Source organism: Strongylocentrotus purpuratus, unplaced genomic scaffold, assembly GCF_000002235.5.
Source record: "Strongylocentrotus purpuratus isolate Spur 01 unplaced genomic scaffold, Spur_5.0 spur5_scaffold_14, whole genome shotgun sequence".
Lineage (NCBI taxonomy): Eukaryota > Metazoa > Echinodermata > Echinoidea > Camarodonta > Strongylocentrotidae > Strongylocentrotus > Strongylocentrotus purpuratus.
The window spans coordinates 36,586,075-36,605,691 of NW_022145599.1; the positions used below are offsets into that span (position 1 = coordinate 36,586,075).

General features: G+C 37.7%; 3 protein-coding genes across 3 annotated transcripts in view; all 3 read right to left on the bottom strand.

Annotated features, from left to right (window-relative positions):
- On the bottom strand, positions 1-14,957 carry LOC100893870. Its single transcript, XM_030984873.1, has 7 exons — positions 13,121-14,957; positions 5,353-5,433; positions 4,489-4,545; positions 3,991-4,061; positions 3,049-3,424; positions 1,298-1,420; positions 1-750 (listed from the first exon to the last, which is right to left on the bottom strand). Exons 3-7 carry the CDS (start codon positions 4,521-4,523, stop codon positions 432-434), a joined length of 924 nt encoding a protein of 307 aa, XP_030840733.1. The 5' UTR covers positions 4,524-4,545; positions 5,353-5,433; positions 13,121-14,957; the 3' UTR covers positions 1-431.
- On the bottom strand, positions 9,425-12,083 carry LOC115918060. The gene is made up of 4 exons (XM_030985266.1): positions 12,029-12,083; positions 11,108-11,483; positions 10,452-10,574; positions 9,425-9,743 (listed from the first exon to the last, which is right to left on the bottom strand). The coding sequence occupies exons 1-4, from the start codon at positions 12,081-12,083 to the stop codon at positions 9,425-9,427; spliced, it is 873 nt and encodes a 290-aa protein (XP_030841126.1).
- Positions 11,374-19,617, bottom strand: part of LOC756679 (fibropellin-1) — a 21,114-nt gene continuing 12,870 nt past the window's right edge. The window contains exons 20-27 of the mRNA XM_030985267.1: positions 19,141-19,254; positions 18,621-18,734; positions 17,911-18,024; positions 17,005-17,118; positions 15,652-15,765; positions 14,964-15,077; positions 12,029-12,159; positions 11,374-11,483 (exon numbers count right to left, since the gene is read on the bottom strand). Of these exons, the coding sequence (XP_030841127.1) occupies positions 12,113-12,159; positions 14,964-15,077; positions 15,652-15,765; positions 17,005-17,118; positions 17,911-18,024; positions 18,621-18,734; positions 19,141-19,254 (731 nt within the window). The 3' untranslated portion in view covers positions 11,374-11,483; positions 12,029-12,112. The remainder of the gene's footprint in view (positions 11,484-12,028; positions 12,160-14,963; positions 15,078-15,651; positions 15,766-17,004; positions 17,119-17,910; positions 18,025-18,620; positions 18,735-19,140; positions 19,255-19,617) is intronic.

Genomic DNA, 19,617 nt, shown 5'->3' on the forward strand with positions numbered 1-19,617 from the left:
TATCATTTAAAATGTGTGATGACCGTGATATCATTCATGTTTTAATCTCATAAAATGTATCTCGTTAACATATGCATTTCAGTCAATATTCAAACTAAATTATTCGGTAACAAATGGTAACGTTACATACTGTATGATCAACAGTGATTTTTTGTTTGTTTAAATCATTATGGAATCGAATGTCCAATGCAAAATTACATTTACTTTAAAAATTCGAGATTAAATTAAATTCTGAGAATACAATCTCAATCACTGAGTAAGCTCTATTATTTAAAAGGATTCAATGAAAGTGAACCAGCAAAATCACTGTGATGTAAAACAGAAACGATTACTTTAGATTGGATTTTCAAGTATTAGCATGATATTTCATTCTTTAAAAAAAGGAAGAAAATAGACTGAAAATATGCGATTGATGGCTCATTTCCGTGTCACTAAACCATTCTTGAATAGGCGACATCGTCGGCTTTCTTCTGCTTAGCGATCACGTATACGGGATTGCGAACGATGACGAGGATGGTTTTAACGACGAAGAAGACGAAGACGATAGCGAAGAGCGTAGAGGTTAAGACAGCCTGTGGACTGGTAGGTTTGTCAATGTTTTCGACTAGGATACCACCTAAAGCCCACATCGCTGTAGGGTAGACGATGAGAATGTATCGAAAGTAGCGATCGTAGACGAAACAATCCAAGATAAAATAGGTGATGAGCTGAGAAGCCAGGATGCCTAAACATACATAGACGGTTGTTTCTCTGTAAGATGAAAGATTGAGATTCATTAATCACCTCAAATTGGTGTAATACAATATAAACATGATTTGTGATCATGTGCAATACCTATCCATGGTAAATCCACCTGCCTCTCGTAATGTTTGGCACATGGCATGCATCGACGGTAAGATAAAATGGCATAATGACATGAAGCACTTGCCATTATAGACTTTATTAAGTGCCATGTTTATGTCAAAAAATATTTTGTCATTGACCACATAATGCATTATTGTATTATTATTATTATATAAATACTCTGTTGTGATACGTAAACGGCATAATGTTAAATAGTTAAAACGTTAGTCAAGATATTCATGCTGAAATTTGTATGTTTAGTGTTGTTGCAAACAGTGCAAAATATTGTTTCTATCAAAAATGATTTAAAAGAACAGAAACGATTTCGTTATTACCAATTAAAGTTTCATACAATCAGAACAAACAAATTATTTCACTTCTTTCAAACATATTCTTGGAGAGACGAACATAATGAAAGGAAGGGGTTGAATATTATTGTGCTGATTCTACTTACTCATCCACTCCAAACACGAATAGAAGTGTTGTAGAGATACCGACTTTAGAAGCGACAGTAACCCATGTAGCCCAGATAGCTAGTCCGTTGTGAATCAGGATGCGGTTAAACCACAAGTCCAATCTATAAAGTAAATCAAAAGATGGTTATAAATTTATCATATTTCATTCGAATTCATAATAATAATGAGCAATTGTTTTAATTTGGTCTTAATATGCTTCTATACCCAGGGTATATAGCAACATCAGTATCAATACTTGGCTTCTTGCGGACCCTGCATTACCCTAGCAATGTCAGATACCCATTCCATTAACACACCTGGATCGAGAGGGGCAAATGTGGGTAAAACAACTTTTAAGTACCGAGCAAGGATCGAACCAAGAATCTTTCGCATGAGCGTCAAGAGAAATTGACAGTATACTACGGTGCTCCCACAATGATTTCTCTTATGTAATGTTTTTTTATAACTGTATTATACACAGGTAAATAAAAAGTGTTCTTGGGGAGTAAAACGAAATCGGAAAAATAGGTCGCCCCCTATTACACCTTTTAGGGAGTAAAACACGAAAATACGCAAGGGTGTATATTTGAGGGATGTAATTTTACACCCTATTTTAGTCAGACGAGCTCTGATTGGTCAGTGCATATGTGCATGCGCTACAGCAATGGCGCATCGTCTCGAAATAGGTACTGCCAAATGATGGAAAATTAGCATAATTTACATATTTTAGTAATGTTAGGGGAATTATCATGTTTCATTTGGGCATAATATTTGTGTGAAAGTTATCCGATCAAGAATAAGGGGTTGTACCGAAGGTTATGTTTGATAATTTAATGAAATTAGCAGAAGTGTTGTTTTACTAACTAGTACATTGTCTTCTTATACGTGTAAGTAAAGGGAAGATATTCGGTATGGCAGGATTGTGTATTTAGGTATTTCCATTACATTTGAATCGATACGTCCCGCCATAAGTTAGTTCTTACAGTCTGCACTTGTGTTGAGTTCACACTAATTGTTGTTTAGGTAAGCATTACAGCCTTTCAACGTACAACTCGACATTCTGGTCTGATTTCTTCAGAGCAGTGAAACGTAGACAAAAGGGTGAGAATCAGTGACTTTTAGGTGATTACGAAGCATGGATGATTGATTGCTTGAGGAATTATCAATTGGTTGATGCTGTGCATCAGAAGGCTGTAGATTTACTCCACACGGTGTGTGGAATCAATCATAAAGGGTATAAATTTCAACCCCGCGGGTGTAAATTTGAACCCATTTTTCATGAAAATGGAACCAAAAGGTGTTAATTAAGCACCATTGGGTGCAAATTTCACTCCTTAAAGGGAGTACAATCATAACCTTGGGGTGCAAATCTACACCTTCTTATTATTTTTTTATTTTACTCCCTACATTGGGGAGTAAATTTACTCCCTGAGGGGTGTCACTTATGCGACAAGCAGTTACTCCCTATAGGGAATCAATTTACACCTATTTTTCTCTGTGTGTACCTGACTGCTAAGGTAAGTGAGAAACCAGGAGATCGACGGCTTTAAGTCCTCTCCGAGGGGCTTGGTAAAGAGGATTCGTGCTGTACCAAATGGCACGAGAGCATCTACTTGGTTTCAAACACGGGACCTCTAGGTTACGAGACCACTGCTCTGCCACTGAGCCATCGCGCCTCTGATCCAAATTTCTACATCACAAATACTACAAAATTGGTAGATGAGCAAAAAAGATTATAAATCACACTTACTTCCCGTATTCCTTGAAGACAAAGAGATACTGATATACCCTAGCAGCGGATATACTAATAGCAACATACAGGCAGACGTTTTGCAATACGAATACGATTTGACTCAAGATCTTCACTTCTCGATCAAAACAGAACAACCAGGTAACATTGAAAGTGAATTCGAGCATGATTGAAACCAAGAATGCTGGACTGGTAGTAGGAGGGTTAAGATAGACAGGTCCCTTGGCATTGGTTCTGAACAGGGTCGTGATAACGTAGATGATCCAGGTCCCTGTTCCTGAATAGATGACACCCCAGATAGCGAATGTGTACCCTGCAGGGCCTATAGGGGACGGGAACTCGTCCGACCGGTTTCCGACCGTGGAGCGAAAGAAACCTGTATATTTCAATAACAATTAAAATCATTAAATTGGAAGTATATTACCAGAATGGTTCAGATCACATTAGAAGACATTTTTTAAACAAATATTTTGTTCTACGAATAGGAACCATAATGCGTACGGGCACAAATTGGCAAGGGAGGGCTGAAATATAAACTTTTCTGATCTCGGGGGCAGCAGCCCCAGTTCTCCAACCCTTAACAAAAAAAAATCCGTTGACCCTCTCGTCATTAATTTGTGAGGTACCCCTGCTGAAGGCAAGGTAAAATAGCAATCAAGCATGCAACGATTATCTTTTTCCTACCGCCGGGTTCCCCGTTCTTTCACCTGCGTGATTGAGGAAAAAGTGGAGTTAAAAGTCTTGTAGAAAGAAGGAAGTGTCGCGAGAGAGTCATTCGAACCCCCGTAGACCAACCTTTTGATCCATACCTGACTTATTCCCGCGAAACCACGATACCAGCTTGCATTTTAGTTCACCCCCTTTATTAAACTTCTTGAGCAATAATGAAGAGCCTTCTATCATGGTTAGAATGGACAATGATGGCATTGCTGCAAACCTTACCCAAAGAGAACTCAGAGTCTGGTCCGATCGATGACTGCCAGTTGAAGAAGAGCATCAAGAGGTATCCAGTGCAGTGGCGGATCCAGGGGGGGGGCCCGGGGGGCCCGGGCCCCCCCCCCCCTTGAGAAAAAAATCATGCAAAATCACGTGATTTTTACCTTTTTGGGGGGTTGGGCCCCCCCCCCTGGCGCTCAAGGGGGGGGTGCAAATTGAATTTTTTTTGAGGATCAAAAAAAAAAATGTGCTCACTACCCCCCCCCCCCCCCCCCCCCCCCCCCCCCCACTGAGCGAATTTTTGGCCGGCGCGTTTTTCAAATTTTCGGGAGCAAAAAAAAAAAAAAAAAAAAATTGTGCTCTGTACCCCCCCCCCCCCCCCCCCCCCACCCCCCCACTGAGCGACATTTCGGCCGGCGCGATTTTCAAATTTCCGGGAGCAAAATAAAAAAAAAATTTGGGCCCCCTCCCCTAAGAAATCCTGGATCCGCGCCTGATCCAGTGGTTACCAGGATGGTCAATGGAGGTACAACGTCCATCTTGGAACACTGTATTGCTTAAAGAGAAGGTTGAGTACTGGTAAAAAAAAGAAAATTATTTCTCACAGAATCAAACGAAACTTACACTGAATGTTCAAGATTACAAATAAATGACATGTGCCAAACAATTTTGGAAGAAAATGTATACTGGCTGAGTAATGAGCATAGAAAGACAAGGAATCAAGGTAGTACCAACCCCGACACCATGCGTGTTGTCCCATACATAGCTTTCTGTGTATGTGCTTGTTACTTTACCAAGACTCGGTCAAATTTATTATGATTTTGATGACTCCAGAACCTTGCAGTGCACACCAATACTTACATGCTACATGATCAACTGTTTCTGATCCTTTCCACACCTTTTCTTTCACAATGCAATCGCATTACCAGTACTAAAGTTTATCTTTAATTACTGGAGGAGAAAAAATATTAGTATTAACACAGCAAATCGGTATGATAAAAACCTATTTATGCGAAAGGCACTGTATTTGAATAATGTCTTTAACCGCTTAAAAGTTTTACTTTCCCCTTGTACAACACTTGAATTATGTAGTAAAATGATATTATTGCACTGAAAGAAAACACTATGTAATTCAACTGCTGGCATTGAAAATCATCTCTGATGGGCTCAAATGGGTGAGTCTTGATGAGAATGATCGTCCAGGATGAAATAAAATAGGCATTATACAAACCCAGTCAGGAGAAGGAGAAAGAGGAGAAGGAGGGGAAAGGGAGGAGAAAGAGGAGGGAGGTGGAGGAGGAGGAAGAAGAGGAGGGGAGGATGATGGATGCCAATGTTGGGAGACAAAGTTATTTTGAGATATCATACTTACACAAACTGAAATATTATGCAGCACACGTCACAATCCTTGATGAAGCGCCTAATAACATTCACAGCCAGAAGCACCTCCTTGAGATTATAAAAAGGAAGACTGCTAATTCTGTGCTTATATAATGACCCTGCCGTACCACCTCGTATTTTGCCTTTGAAGTTTGTTTTACGAATTAGCCATGTATCTGAGTAACAGATAAGATAATGAATTCGATCTATACAAATGGAGGATTAAGGTTTATTGAAACACGACAAGTACCGAGTCGACTGTCCTCGTACGTGATATAATTAGACGATCATTGCTATCAAATGACTCAGCTTGCGAATCATGTAATCATTTACATTAATTCAAGCCTCTAATTCTTTCTTTGGGGTATATTTACAACTGTTGTTATGAAGTACTTCTCACTTTAATAAAGAAAAGACAGTATTTTACCTGGCAATAAAGTGGTATGACTTGAGAGTTTATAATTATGAAGTCTTTGAAGATTTAGCAAAGTTTGTACACTGTGAAAGGGTTGGGCAATATTTTCCAACACTTTGCCAAACATTGTGCCAATAGTCAACCCAACCATCTATTTGGCAATATTTTGCCCAGTGGTATTGGTAAACGTAAGTACGTGCATTATTGTTTCGTATTTTGACCAACAGCTGGTTAAGATTTTCCCAACAAGTGGGCTACCGTATAGTCGGGCAGTTGAAGGGTCATATCTTTGCCCACATCTTGGACAAAATACGAAACAATTATGCATGCGTGAAGTAGGGTTCTTACGTTTATCAATACCACTGGGCAAAATATTGCCCAATAGATGGTTGGCACAACGTTGGGCAAAGTGTTGAAAAAAATATTGCCCAACCTTTTCACAGTGTAAGTGTCATTATACATAGATATAACTTTGCTAATATGAGTTTGTAAGTCCTTTGAGCGAAGTGCTCATGAATTAGATTTGTTAAATAAATACAAACTTATTATACTAATATCCTAAGAACTTATTCCAGACGTTGATAGGGCGCCAGTCTTACTGCATGCAGGGCAGGTTGGTCACTACATGGCAAAAATCAGTTTGTTAAATGAGGTTGCCCAGCAAAGCAGTATTCGCCACCGTGTACCCTACTCGAACTGGGTTGGCCAAACTTTTCAAATTAATGGCACTCATGGATGATATGTGAATTTAAGGCAATTTTAAGCGGCAGGTGTGGAGGCTAGGGGTTCTCATTTCCTTTTTACGTTCCGTCCCACCCCCTCTTCTCTCCCCCCCCTCTCTCTCTCTCTCTCTCTGTCTCCCTCTCCTCTCTCTGTCTTTATATTTCTGTATCCTTCTCTCCAGTTCCAATTCTTTCTCATTCTCTCTCTCTCTCTCTCTAGTTTAATCTTCCCTTTCTTTCTTATTTGACTCTTTTTTTTTTGCCATTCAATTCGTAGGTATCTGCCCTCTTCAGTACTATCTAGTAACTATGATCCCTATTGGGTCAAAGTTTTTGACCAACTCCTGACCCTATCTCTATTTTCATGTTTGAATATTATAAAACAAGAGACAAATTCAAACGTATTAAAAGAATGTGTTGTCTGCATAAAATTGCCCGTTTTAGTGGCTATAAAAAGTGATTCCAGCAAAGGGTTGGCAATGGAGAAATAAACCATGGAAGCTTAATTCTAAATGAGTGGGGTTAAAATCTGACACTTTCCATAAGTCTTTTATCACGATATACATTTGAAAATATGTAAACCCTATCATCCGGTTCACACCTGTTGGTATCAAAGTTATAGGATTCCAATTTCGGTTCAGCGAAATCCCCCGCCCCCACAAAAAACAACAATGCAATGCGAATGGGAATTGGAATCACAAGGTATGGCTATGTTGTGATTGGTCTAAATGATTGTAAATCCCATATGAGAGAAAGACTCATTAATAATTATGCAAATCCATCCCTACCGGATATACATGTATTTATATATATATATATATATATATATATATATATATATATATATATAACGTATAAATGATCAAAATTAATGAGCCTTGGCATCTTCTACTAGCTTCTTGTTCTTGTTCTTCCTCTTCTTCTTCGACTCATTCTCCTCCTTCTGATCTTTGGAACATTTTGCCCCTTCAAAATCAATCGAGTACAAATTAAAAAAGGGCACTTTCTGGGGAAAAAGAAAGGCGAAAATATACAATTATGTTTAGACATTCTTATATATATATACCCCTACATCATTGTGATCACATTATCAGGGATTGTTTCAATATTTGTTTCTTCTGTGCATCGTACAAGATATTTTGCAGTCGGGTGTGATGGACTGAATATTCATTCGCGTGTGCGAAACGATCGATGAAAATTGTAAAGATCTATAAGGTCGCAGTGCGAATACTCACATCTTATAAAGAGGGGGGACCCCAATCCTGATGGGGGTGTAAGCACATTCTAATAAGGAAGACTGAACAGACCTTTAATAAGTAAGATAATTATATCACCCATAAATGCGAGCGAGTTTTGGCGGAATTCGATCTTTGTCGCTTTAAATGAGGGGCATGTTTAATTATGAGAGGAAAAGGGGACAATTATCGAAAGGGATAAGACACTTATTAGAAAAGAAAAGGAGCACGTGTCAAAGTACAAACGGTTATTATCAGAGGTGAAATGGGGCACGACCTACACCTGAGGCACTCACCAGGGATGAAAAGGGTGTTTTTAAGAGGTGAACATGGGCATTTATGAAAAGGGGATAGGTCACTTTTCAGAAAGGAAAAGAGGCACGTATCATTGTTAAAAGGGAAATTATAGCTATGGGTACAGACAGTGCCCGCATGTAGAACAAAAGATCTTATAGGTTCGAATCAAGTCAAGGCGGATGGGAAAAACCTGCGTTGAGTATAAAGGTCTCGTCCCCCTCTTACTGCAATACTGTGGAGGTTATTGGACAGTTGGTGTATATACGAAGGATGGGCACCATGACCACATGGACCAAGAATATATGGTAACACCTTTCCGATAATGGGTATCTGAAAAAAAATTATCAGTCCCGTTGATACAGTCTGCCCCCTCCTCGCCCCCTCCTGCCTACATGAACAAGTTGACTGCGACATAAAAAGGAAATTCCGCAAGGTGACATTTTCTCGTTTTATGTAGTTCTGTGCTTTATGCTTTTCACGTTCAGGGATAGATTTTGTTGATTAAGCTGATATAGTAGTTCAGAAAATTGTTTGAAAATTATTATTTAGTGGTAAATGGGACGGAGAGAAAGAGAGAGAGAGAGAAAGAGAAAGGTGAGAGGAAAGGTAAGTCCATTTTAAATTATAATAAAATCATTATCATAAAAGTATTACTAACCTCATCATCATAATCATCATCATATTTGACTTCATCCACATAACCATTGTCACTTTATTCGAACCCATATATATATACAACTGTATCAGCATCTTTCTTCCATTTCTCTATAATCGTATTAAGACAAATCGATGTCATTATGGTTATTTCCATGACAAAATTTGAACAGCAGAAATTCAGCAATTTGCGTTGGAATACTGTCATGTAATGATTGCAATCATCATTATAGATCTCTTTTTTCCTCTGCCCCTTCCAAGTGCCAATGTCATCGAATCAACTTTAATCAAAACATCCAATATCACTTAAATTACTACCACTACACACATACACGTCACTATAACAGTCATTCTCATTCGCATTTCAGGGCTAATATCCTCCTGAATATAACTACTGGAAACTTAACCCCCTCCCCCTCCCCCCCCCCTCCCCCCCCCTCCCCCCCCCCCAAAAAAAATCAAAGTAATTGCCCCTGGATAATGTAACGTAAATATAACAATGATAAGACGAAGAATCGGAATAGCATTTAAAATGTGTGATGAAAGTGATATCATGCACGTTTTAATCTATCTCGTTACATTTGCCTTTCACTCAATGTTCGAACTAAATTATTCAGTAACCAATAGTAACGTTACATAATATCAATTACTGTAGATCGGAAGTATTAGCAAGATTTGTCATACTTGAAACAAAATAGAGTAAGAAAAAGGACTGAAAATATGCGATTTCCGTGTCACTAAACCATTCTTGAATAGGCGACATCATCGGCTTTCTTCTGCTTAGCGATCACATATACGGGATCGCGAACGATGACGAGAATGGTTTTAACGACGAAGAAGACGAAGACGATTGCGAAGAGCGTAGAGGCTAAGACGGCCTGTGGGCTGGTAGGTTTATCAATGTTGTTGACTAGGATACCACCTAAAGCCCACATTGCTGTAGGGTAGACGATGAGAATGTATCGAAAGTAGCGATCGTAGACGAAACAATCCAAGATAAAATAGGTGATGAGCTGAGAAGCCAGGAAGCCTAAACATACATAGACGGTTGTTTCTCTGTAAAATGAAAGATTAAGATTCATCAATCACCTCAAATTGGTGTAATACAATATAAAAATGGTCATGTGCACTACGTATACAAGTCATGGTAAATCCACCCAGTGGCGTACGCAGGATATTTTTCAAGAGGGGGGTTTAACCTTTTGTGGTCATCCATTAGGATTTTTTCTTCTTTTAATTAAAGGGGGGTTCCCCAAAAACATACACATAACAAAAAGCTGAAGGGGGGTAACCCCATCCCCCTCCCCCTGTGTACGCGCCTGAATCCACCTGCCTCTGGTAATTTTGGCACATGGCTTGCATCGTAAGATAAAATGGCATAATGACATGAAGCGCTTTCCACTATAGACTTTATTAGGTGCAATGTATATGTCAAATAATATTTTGTCATTGACCACATAATGCATTATTGTATTATTATTATATAAATACTCTGTTGTGATACGTAGACGGCATAACGTTAAATACTTAAAACGTTAGCCGAGACTTTCATGCTGCAATTTGTATGTATAGTGTTGTTGAAAACAGTGTAAAATATTGTTTCTATCAAAAATAAAAAAACCCAGAAACAATTTCGTTATTTCCAATTAAAGTTCCATACTGTCAGAACAAAAAAATATTATTTCACTTCTTTCAAACATATTCTTGGAGAGACAAACATAATAAAATGAAGGGGTTGAATATTAGTATGCTGATTCTACTTACTGATCCACTCCAAACACGTATATAAGTATTGTAGAGATACCGATTTTAGAAGCGACAGTAACCCATGTAGCCCAAATAGCTAGTACGTTGTGAATCAGGATGCGGTTCAACCACAAGTCCAATCTAAGTAAATCAAAAGATGGTTATAAAGTTATCATATTTCATTCGAATTTCATATTAATAATGAGGAATTGTTATACCCAGGGTAGCAACATCAGTATCAATACTTGGCTTCTTGCGGACCCTGCATTACCCTAGCAATGTCAGATACCCATTCCATTAACACACCTGGATCGAGAGGGGCAAATGTGGGTAAAACAACTTTTCAGTGCCGAGCAAGGATCGATTGACAGTATACTACGGTGCTCCCACAATGATTTCTCTTCTGTAATGTTTGTTTGATAACTGTATTACCTGACTGCTAAGTAAGTGAGAAACCAGGAGATCGACGGCTTTACGTCTTCTCCGAGGGGCTTGGGAACGAGGATTCGTGCTGTACCAAAGGGCACGAGAGCATCGATTTGGTTTCGAACACGGGACCTCTAGGTTACGAGACCACTGCTCTGCCACTGAGCCATCGCGCCTCTAATCCAAATTTCTACATCACAAATACTAAATTGGTAGATGATCAAAACAAAATTATAAATCACACTTACTTTCCGTATTCCTTGAAGACAAAGAGATACTGGTAGACCCTAGCAGCGGATATACTAATAGCAACATACAGGCAGATGTTTTGCAATAAGAATGCGATTTGACTCAAGATCATCACTTCTCGATCAGAACAGAACAGCCAGGTAACGTTGAAAGTGAATTCGAGCATGATTGAAACCAAAAATGCTGGACTGGTAGTAGGAGGGTTAAGATAGACAGGTCCCTTGGCATTGGTTCTGAACAGGGTGGTGATGACGTAGATGATCCAGGTCCCTGTTCCTGAATAGATGACACCCCAAATACCGAAGGTGTACCCTGCAGGGGCGATAGGTGACTGGAACTCGCGCGACCGGTTTCCGGGCGTGGAGCGAAAGAGACCTGTATTTTGTCAATAACAATTAAAAATCATTCAATAGGAAGTATATTACCAGAATGGTTCGGATAACATTAGCAGACATTTTTCTTTTAATATTTTGTTCTAAGAAAAGGAACCATAATGCGTACGGGCACGAATTGGCAAGGGGGGGTGGCTGAAATATAAACTTTTCTGATCTCGGGGGCAGCAGCAGCCCCAGTTTTCAACCTCTAAAAAATTGTTGACCTTCTCGTCACAAATTTGTGAAGTACCCCTGCTGCAGCCGAGGTACAATAGCAATCAAGCATGCAACGATTGTCTTTTTCCTACCGCCGGGTCTCCCGTTCTTTCACCTGCGTGAATGTCTTGTAAAAAGGAAGGACGTGTCGTGAGAGAGTCATTCAAACCCCGGTAGACCAACCTTTTGATCCATACTGACTTATCCCCGCGAAACCACGATACCAGCTTGCATTTTAGTTCACCCCCTTTATTAAACTTCTTGAGCAATAATGAAGAGCCTTCTATAAATGGTAAAAATTGACAGTAATGGCATCGCTGCAAACCTTACCCAAAGAGAACTCAGAGTCTGGTCCTACCCCTGCCTGCCAGTTGAAGAAGAGCATCAAGAGGTATCCAGTGGTTACCAGGAGGGTCAGTGGAGGTACAACATCCATCTTGGTACACTGTATTGCTTAATCACTGGAGCAGAAAAATATAAGTATTAACACGGCAAATCGTAATAGGATAAGAACCTTTATTTATGCGAAACTGCAAAGGCACTGTAATGTCTTTAAATCTATACAAGTTCTACTTTTCTCTTGTACAACACTTTAATTATTAAGTAAAGTTATATTATTGCACTGAAAGAAAACAATATTTCAGAAGGACTATATAATTCAACAACTAGCATTGAAAATCATCTCTGATGGGCTCAAGTGGGCTCTTGATGAGAATGATCGTCCAGGATGAAATGAAATAGGCATTGTACAAACCCAGTCAGGAGAAGGAGAAAGAGGAGAAGGAGGGGAGAGGGAGGAGAAAGAGGAGGGAGGTGGAGGAGGAGGAATAAGAGGAGGGGAGGATGATGGATGCCAATGTTGAGAGACAAAGTTATTTTGAGATATCATACTTACACAAACTGAAATATCAAGCAGTACACGTCACAATCCTTGATGAAGCGCCTAATAACATTCACGGTCAGAAGCACCTCCTTGAGATTACACAAATGAAGACTGCTAATTCTCTACTTATATAATGACTCTGCCATACTAGCTCGTAGTTTGCGTTTGAAGTTTGTTTTACGACTTTGCCATTTATCTGAGTAACAGATAAGATAATGAATTCGATCTATACAAAGGGAGGATTAAGGTTTATTGAAACACGACAAGTACCGAGTTGTCTTTCCTCTCACGTGATGTAATTAGACCATCATTGCTATCAAATGACTCAGCTTGCGAATCTTGTAATCTTTCACATTAATTCAAGCATCTAATTCTTTTTTTTGGGTATATTTACAACTGTTGTTTTTTTTAATAAAAATAAAACATAACTTTACATGGCATAAAAGTGGTATAGCTTGAGACGTGTATAATTATGGAGCCTTTGAAGATTTAGCAAAGTTTGGAATCTTAGAGCCATTCTTGTTTGATCTCATACTTACTGACTTCAGACCTGAGTCCAGAGAAACCAGATGGGCAATCGCAGGTGTATAAATTGAAGCCATTGGGACATATACCACCATTATCACAAGGCCCGCTAGCACACTCGTTAAAATCCGTTCGGGGGTGAATAGCGAAATGGTTTCATCAAAAATCTATTGAACAACTGTATCCATTCTAACAACTAAATAATGACGAAGATAAATTAAGCACATTATAATAATTTCAGAATTAAAACTATAAATCTGTCAGCGTTAAGTTTGATAATAGGTTAAAATATTAGCAAACGGCCTTTTTTTATTATGATATATTAAAGGGGAATGACATCGACGAAATCAGTTTAGCACATCAAATTAGACAATATTCAGAGGTATATTGAGTAACGTGCTACAAAGGTACAGTGAAATATAATTAGATCTACTTAAGTTGGTGCTGTCTGAATCTAAATGAACCCATTCATATTCCATCTGATGTCGTTGATGAAGAAATAATCAAAATTACAGTCAATTATTACAAAACTAAGATGTGCGGTACATCATTTAAAATATGTTAAACAAATTTTGGCAAAATTTACCCTTTCTCTTTACCGCCGTCTTACTTTTTTCAATTTTACTTTTCTTCATCCCGAATCTCTTTTATCTGTTTCTAGTCCGTTCATTGCCTACTCCCTAGAGTGACTACATTACAAGATAATTTGTGCTGGCCTAATACCAAAATTACTAATATATTTGTCTTCTATGTGTTTAAGAGGAGATTCTTTTCATAACTGGCCTGTTCTTCTCAGCATGTCTGGCAGCTCCTCCCTGCTGGTGATGTTAAAGTTGTATCATCTGCATACCTGAGATTGTGCCTTCTCTGTCCTCCAATTTTCACTCCACCTTCAAAACCTTCAGCCACAGTTAGATAATACTAATAGACAGTAATCGAAGAGATTGTAATGACTTTATTTTGGATGGAGAAAAAAACTGATGAAGTCATGGCTTTCATGTAACTGGGCCCCGTCTTACAAAGAGTTGCGATTGATCCAAATCCTCCAATCAATCGCAAGTTTTTAGTCTCCGATCTTGTATGAACATTGTTACGATTAATATCAATCGCAAATAAGTTGCGATTGATATCAACTCTTTGTCATACAGGGCCCTGGAACCATCTGTTAGTGCTAAAGGATGAAGTGAGAAAGAAATCAAAAGGAGATTATCAATTGCAAGGAATACAACTCAGAAATGGCGAATATCAGGAGAAATCGACGAATATCTGGAGAAGCTGGGGAAATAATAGTATACAGTTAAAGATAGCATTGATATTCCCTTTGCTAAGAACGGACGTGAGACATGGGCCATGACTAGAAGTAGATGCGTTTGAAATGTGGGTGTATCGGCGAATAATGAGGGTTGCGTGGACAGACAGAAGAACAAACGGATGGGTGCTGGGCAAGCTGGGTACAGATATGTTACACCTAAAGAGTTTTGCCAGAAGGAAACTGCAGTTTGTTGGCTATGTAGAAAGGAGAGATGGTCTTGGAAAGTCCCTTATAACAGGAACAGTGGAAACCAGGCGAAGAAGAGGCAGACCTGCTATTTCCTGGTTGAAAAACATATACATATGGGCAGGGAAAAAGCTGTCAGAGGCAACCAAAGCAAAATCAGACAGAGAAGGATGGGATAAACTTGTAATGGCCACAGCAGCGCAGCTTGCACCACCTGACTGAAAGAAGAATCACCAAAATGTATTATCAATCTTTTTATAAAGAAATTGGTGCATTTCTGACATGAAATACTACATGAAATTGTCGATACACGGAATAGCCAAGCATGAGAGAAACTCCAAAGAGAGATTATTACTTACCTATTCCACAAGTAGTTCCATTCCACCCTGGTGCACATTCACATTCATAGCCATCGATCATATCAAGACAAGTCGCTCCATTAAAGCATGGCCCGCTGAAACATTCATCGATGTCTGTGTGATGATATATGCAAAATGATGCGTTATTTTATATTTTTTGCACAAGTGTGCCCAGAGAACTTATTTTCAAGTCAAATTTTGCACCTTACAAATCTTATTGTTACTATTATTATCATAGTTATAATTTCTATGATCATTATTGTTATCATTATTATCATTATTATTATCATTATCATTATTTGTATCTGAAACTGCTGCAATATGCAGATGACACTTTATTTTATGTATCTGATATAAATTCTTTCGAATATATTTTAAACGAATTAGAGTTTGTTGGGGGAAGTCGCAGGACAGAAGTTAAATAGAGAAAAGACTATTTTGATTTGGATTTGAAAGTCATGTCAACGATAGTCGTTATCTTATTTCGATTTACAATGGACAGATGAGTCAGAAAAATATTTACGACATCATATCGCACCTGATTTGCAGTGTGCTTAAAATATCGATCGGCAAAATAAATTAGAGAAAATGCAAAAAACAGCTGGATGACTGGAGAAAATAACCTGACTTTGTTTGGTAGATTGGCTATTATCAAATCACAAAATATTTTTAGTATATAATAACTTACTGCTTTCACAGTGTGTTCCTGCGAATCCATCCAAACAGCCGCAGAGATATCCATTGACTTGATCAATACACATACCATTGTTCTGACATGGGCTGCTACCGCATCCGTCAATATCTGTCATAATCGACCAGAGTTTTAATAGTAATATTAGCATGAGTGTGAATCGGGTAAACGTGACAAGGGTTGTAATATCCTGCTACCTCTCATGGTTACTAATTTAGATATATACACTGTCGTTATTTTGACAATGATTTATTCCTACTAGTAAGCAAATAATTACCGTTGGTGAAGGTGATGGAACAAACTATCAGCTAGCAAACGGTGTACTATACGTACAGTGCATGCAGTATGGTGGTGTGACCAAAGACGTTTAAATATAATGACCATATAGTTCGCGCGTGGCCAAAGTTCGCGTACTATATACAGTGCGTCCCAGAAAAAACGAAACCGAGAAGTATCGATGTTCTTTCATAACTTAATCACAACTATAATTAATGAATGATACATATTTGGAAAGCTTAGAGTCTCTTCTTTCATGTGATGCTACTCAGATAATGCATATTTCACGCATGAGTGATTAAAAGCAATTTGAAGGAAGGAAACCAAAAAGACATTTGGCGGGCGGTATCTGCATTTCAAAGAAAAATTCACATTTCTAGAAAGTTGAGTTTCTGCCCTTTCATATGACACCTCAATCAGGAACAATGAGCGAGGAATGACAAAGTTCTGTTTAAATATGCATCACGTGAGTAGCATCAACTAAAAGAGGAGACTCTAAGCTTTCTAAATATATATCATTCATTAATTATGGTTGTGATTAAGTTATGATAAAACATCGATACTTCTCGGTTTCGTTTTTTCTGGGACGCACTGTATAACACTAAAAAAAAGCGCTTTAAGAGGAGAGCAATACGCAGCGTATACAATTAAAGTGCGTTGCAGTGTGTAGATAGGACTTCTATCTTCAGTGAAAGTGCGTTGACAACGTAACAACGACAACAAAATTAATGACTAACTTCATTCCTTTCGTAAATGAAATGAACTCGGGGGCTTTCAGAATTTACATCGAATGATAAATCAAATTGACATGAAGCTATCAAAATTATGGGAGACTTCCGATTTGAAGTTCTAGATGCTAACGAACCAATGTCGTACTCGAGTGAACCAACGCAGTGAATGGCTATTGGACCTGTGATATCCGTTTGCAAGATTTATCTTTTACATCAAGAGATAACAATGATAGGTTTTGATACATTATAGAATTTTTTCAAACAAATCTTTTAAAGATCATTGCTGCAGAATGTACAAAATGGTTTATAATCCCTTTTGATAAAGCTAGGAAGAAGACCATACCTTGATCGCAATTGATACCTGCCCATCCGGGCGGACAAAGACACCTGTATCCATTCACTTGATCGACACAGGTGGCAGAGTTTAAACAAGGCGCACTACTGCATTCCCCGATTTCTGAAGAAAAAAACACAGGTAGAAAAATTCGTTTATTAAAATGAATGTTTAAATAAAAAATGAAATATTAATAAAACTTTGGAATGAAAATGAGATTTTATCAATGAAAATGAGATTTTATCAATGAAAATGAGATTTTATCAATGAAAAGGCCAATCTTGAATGTATAAAACCTATATTGCATAGTTTAGATTTCACTTATACTTTTGAGGATGATAATCACATAATACTTTTAATCTTTATGATAATAACAACCACATACTGATTTAAAGAAGAAACTTAAATAATCCAACTTTCAGATTATTTAGAATGATCTCTAATGGCTGATTGGATGATTAGCCTTGTCATATGGCGCTGTAAACTGCGGTGTTAATGTTTGTTTGTATATACATATATCATGACGTGAGTGAAATATACTTCATATTTCTGTTTCCTAGAGCACAGAACTAAGTGAATACGCGTAAGACCTTTGTTGTGCAAAGTTGCTATTCATTTGCAAGTAGTAAAATAACAGTCGCATTATACCGCTTCATATCTGATAGAGTACAAGTCTACTCCAAAAAAATCTTACTTTCCATAGAAACAAAGAAATCAGACATACTAATCAAAAAAGTTTGAGCAAAATCGGATATCTAATAAGAAAGTTATGCATTTTTGAAAAAGTATGTAAAACTATAGAACAAGTGAAATCACTACACAAATTTCCAATTTGGTTATCAGTTGGTGACGTCATATCCTCACTATATATCAATTGCTTTATATTGCTAGATAGGGTTAAACAAGACTACACACCTGTTTGGCAGCGTTCTCCCGTGAAACCAAGTAGGCATGCGCACTCGAATTCATCTATCAGATTAGTACAGGTCCCTCCATTAGTACAGGGATTGCTATAACACTCGTTGATTTCTGAAAAGACAGGAAATGTGCTTGTCAAAATCAATACAAAAATCGAGTGTATATCTGATCATAGCATTAACTCTTGTTTCAAAGTCATAAAATGACATGACAAAGACTAGGACACAGAATATAATATGATAGAAATATGATCATTTAGTTGGCCATGTCATGGAATGTCCCCTTTTTACAAAATTAGTGTACATTTATATTCTAATATTGTGTACTCCACATATTTCTTATGTTACATGTGTAAGAAATGGTTTATAACTTAAGTTTCTTTGATAGATTGGTGAAACATAACATCATATGAGCGGCAGCGAACCAATTTGATTGGCATATTCGAGACTCTCCTTACAGAGACTGCCGGTGTGATCAGCCAAAAATTGTTAATACTTAAAATGACTATTGTTCACAATTGCACAATATATATGGAAGTGTTAAAACGACAATACTGAGCGTCAAACAGAGAAAAACAGAAAAACGACAAGAGTCTTTCATGGTATTGGCATCTGCACACACTGAGCTCTTCTATAATATCTCACATAATACAATCATTCTAAGCCAACTCCTTACATTAACAGAATTATTTTGCGGAGAATGTTTACCTGTTTCACAGTTATATCCCTGGTAACCTGCATTGCATTCACATGTATAATGATTCCTTTCATTTACACATGTTCCGTTGTTCTGGCATGGGGAAGACGAACATTCATCAATATCTGAAAATGATAGGAAAGAAAAAACATTATCAATCCGATTTGACAAACTTGGTCAAAGTGATGATCAAATAAAAGGCTATTCGATCACCTTTCTGCATCGTATTTGTTTAGGCATGCACAACATCCATTATTAAACAATAATTTACAGAGATAAATGTGTTTTCTAAATCATTCTCGATATCGTTGGAAGTCTAACCACATTATATGACGTAATGAAACTTTATTTCAGTTCAGTTCACTTTTTTAATTCAATTCCATCGTGAAACTCTTTGTAAATACATAAAATAAAAGGCATGAAATTTCATATACATGTATAAGCAAAATGCACTGTAGCCAAACAATGCAATTTCGATTTCGTAGTAAAATGCGCCTGAAAATATTTTGTTGAAAGAGAACGTCTACTAACCTGTTTCACACATGATTCCGGTAAATCCAGGGGCGCATAAACATTCCCAGGCACCTAGGTTATTATTACAGTCTGCTCCATTCAAACATGGGTCGCTTTCACATTCGTTGATTTCTAGCAATGAAAATAAGAATAAATATACCAGAAATGAAAAAAATTGTGAGAATGGTATAACACATGAAGAGTTTAAAGTATTTATGGGATGCATTAGGCTAAGTCCATGTATGCAAACTGTAAATATATTCATTAATTACGTAAAGAATTTCATTTTGCGTTTGCTGGTCAGATATCAAAATCGATACACCGTCAGACTTAATTCGTGAACAAAACAACGGCAAAGGAATGCTTTAGTATATATTAAGTAGTAATGCACATTCAATCTAACTAGAAAATTTCTTTGAGGAAAGTCAAAAGCAAAGCAGTTTCAAGAGTAGTCGAAGGAAGAGAGATAGAGAGAGAGAGAGAGAGAGAGAGAGA

Excerpts from the sequence above, each read along its gene's own strand:
- LOC100893870 (XM_030984873.1), bottom strand. The coding sequence starts at position 4,523 with ATGGACGTTGTACCTCCATTGACCATCCTGGTAAC. Across the intron at positions 3,425-3,990 it reads AGACTCTGAGTTCTCTTTGG|GTTTCTTTCGCTCCACGGTC; the intron begins GTAAGGTTTGCA and ends TGAAATATACAG. Across the intron at positions 1,421-3,048 it reads GTCTTCAAGGAATACGGGAA|ATTGGACTTGTGGTTTAACC; the intron begins GTAAGTGTGATT and ends TTTACTTTATAG.
- LOC115918060 (XM_030985266.1), bottom strand. The coding sequence starts at position 12,083 with ATGCTCTTCTTCAACTGGCAGGCAGGGGTAGGACCAGACTCTGAGTTC. Across the intron at positions 11,484-12,028 it reads AGACTCTGAGTTCTCTTTGG|GTCTCTTTCGCTCCACGCCC; the intron begins GTAAGGTTTGCA and ends GACAAAATACAG. Across the intron at positions 10,575-11,107 it reads GTCTTCAAGGAATACGGAAA|ATTGGACTTGTGGTTGAACC; the intron begins GTAAGTGTGATT and ends TGATTTACTTAG.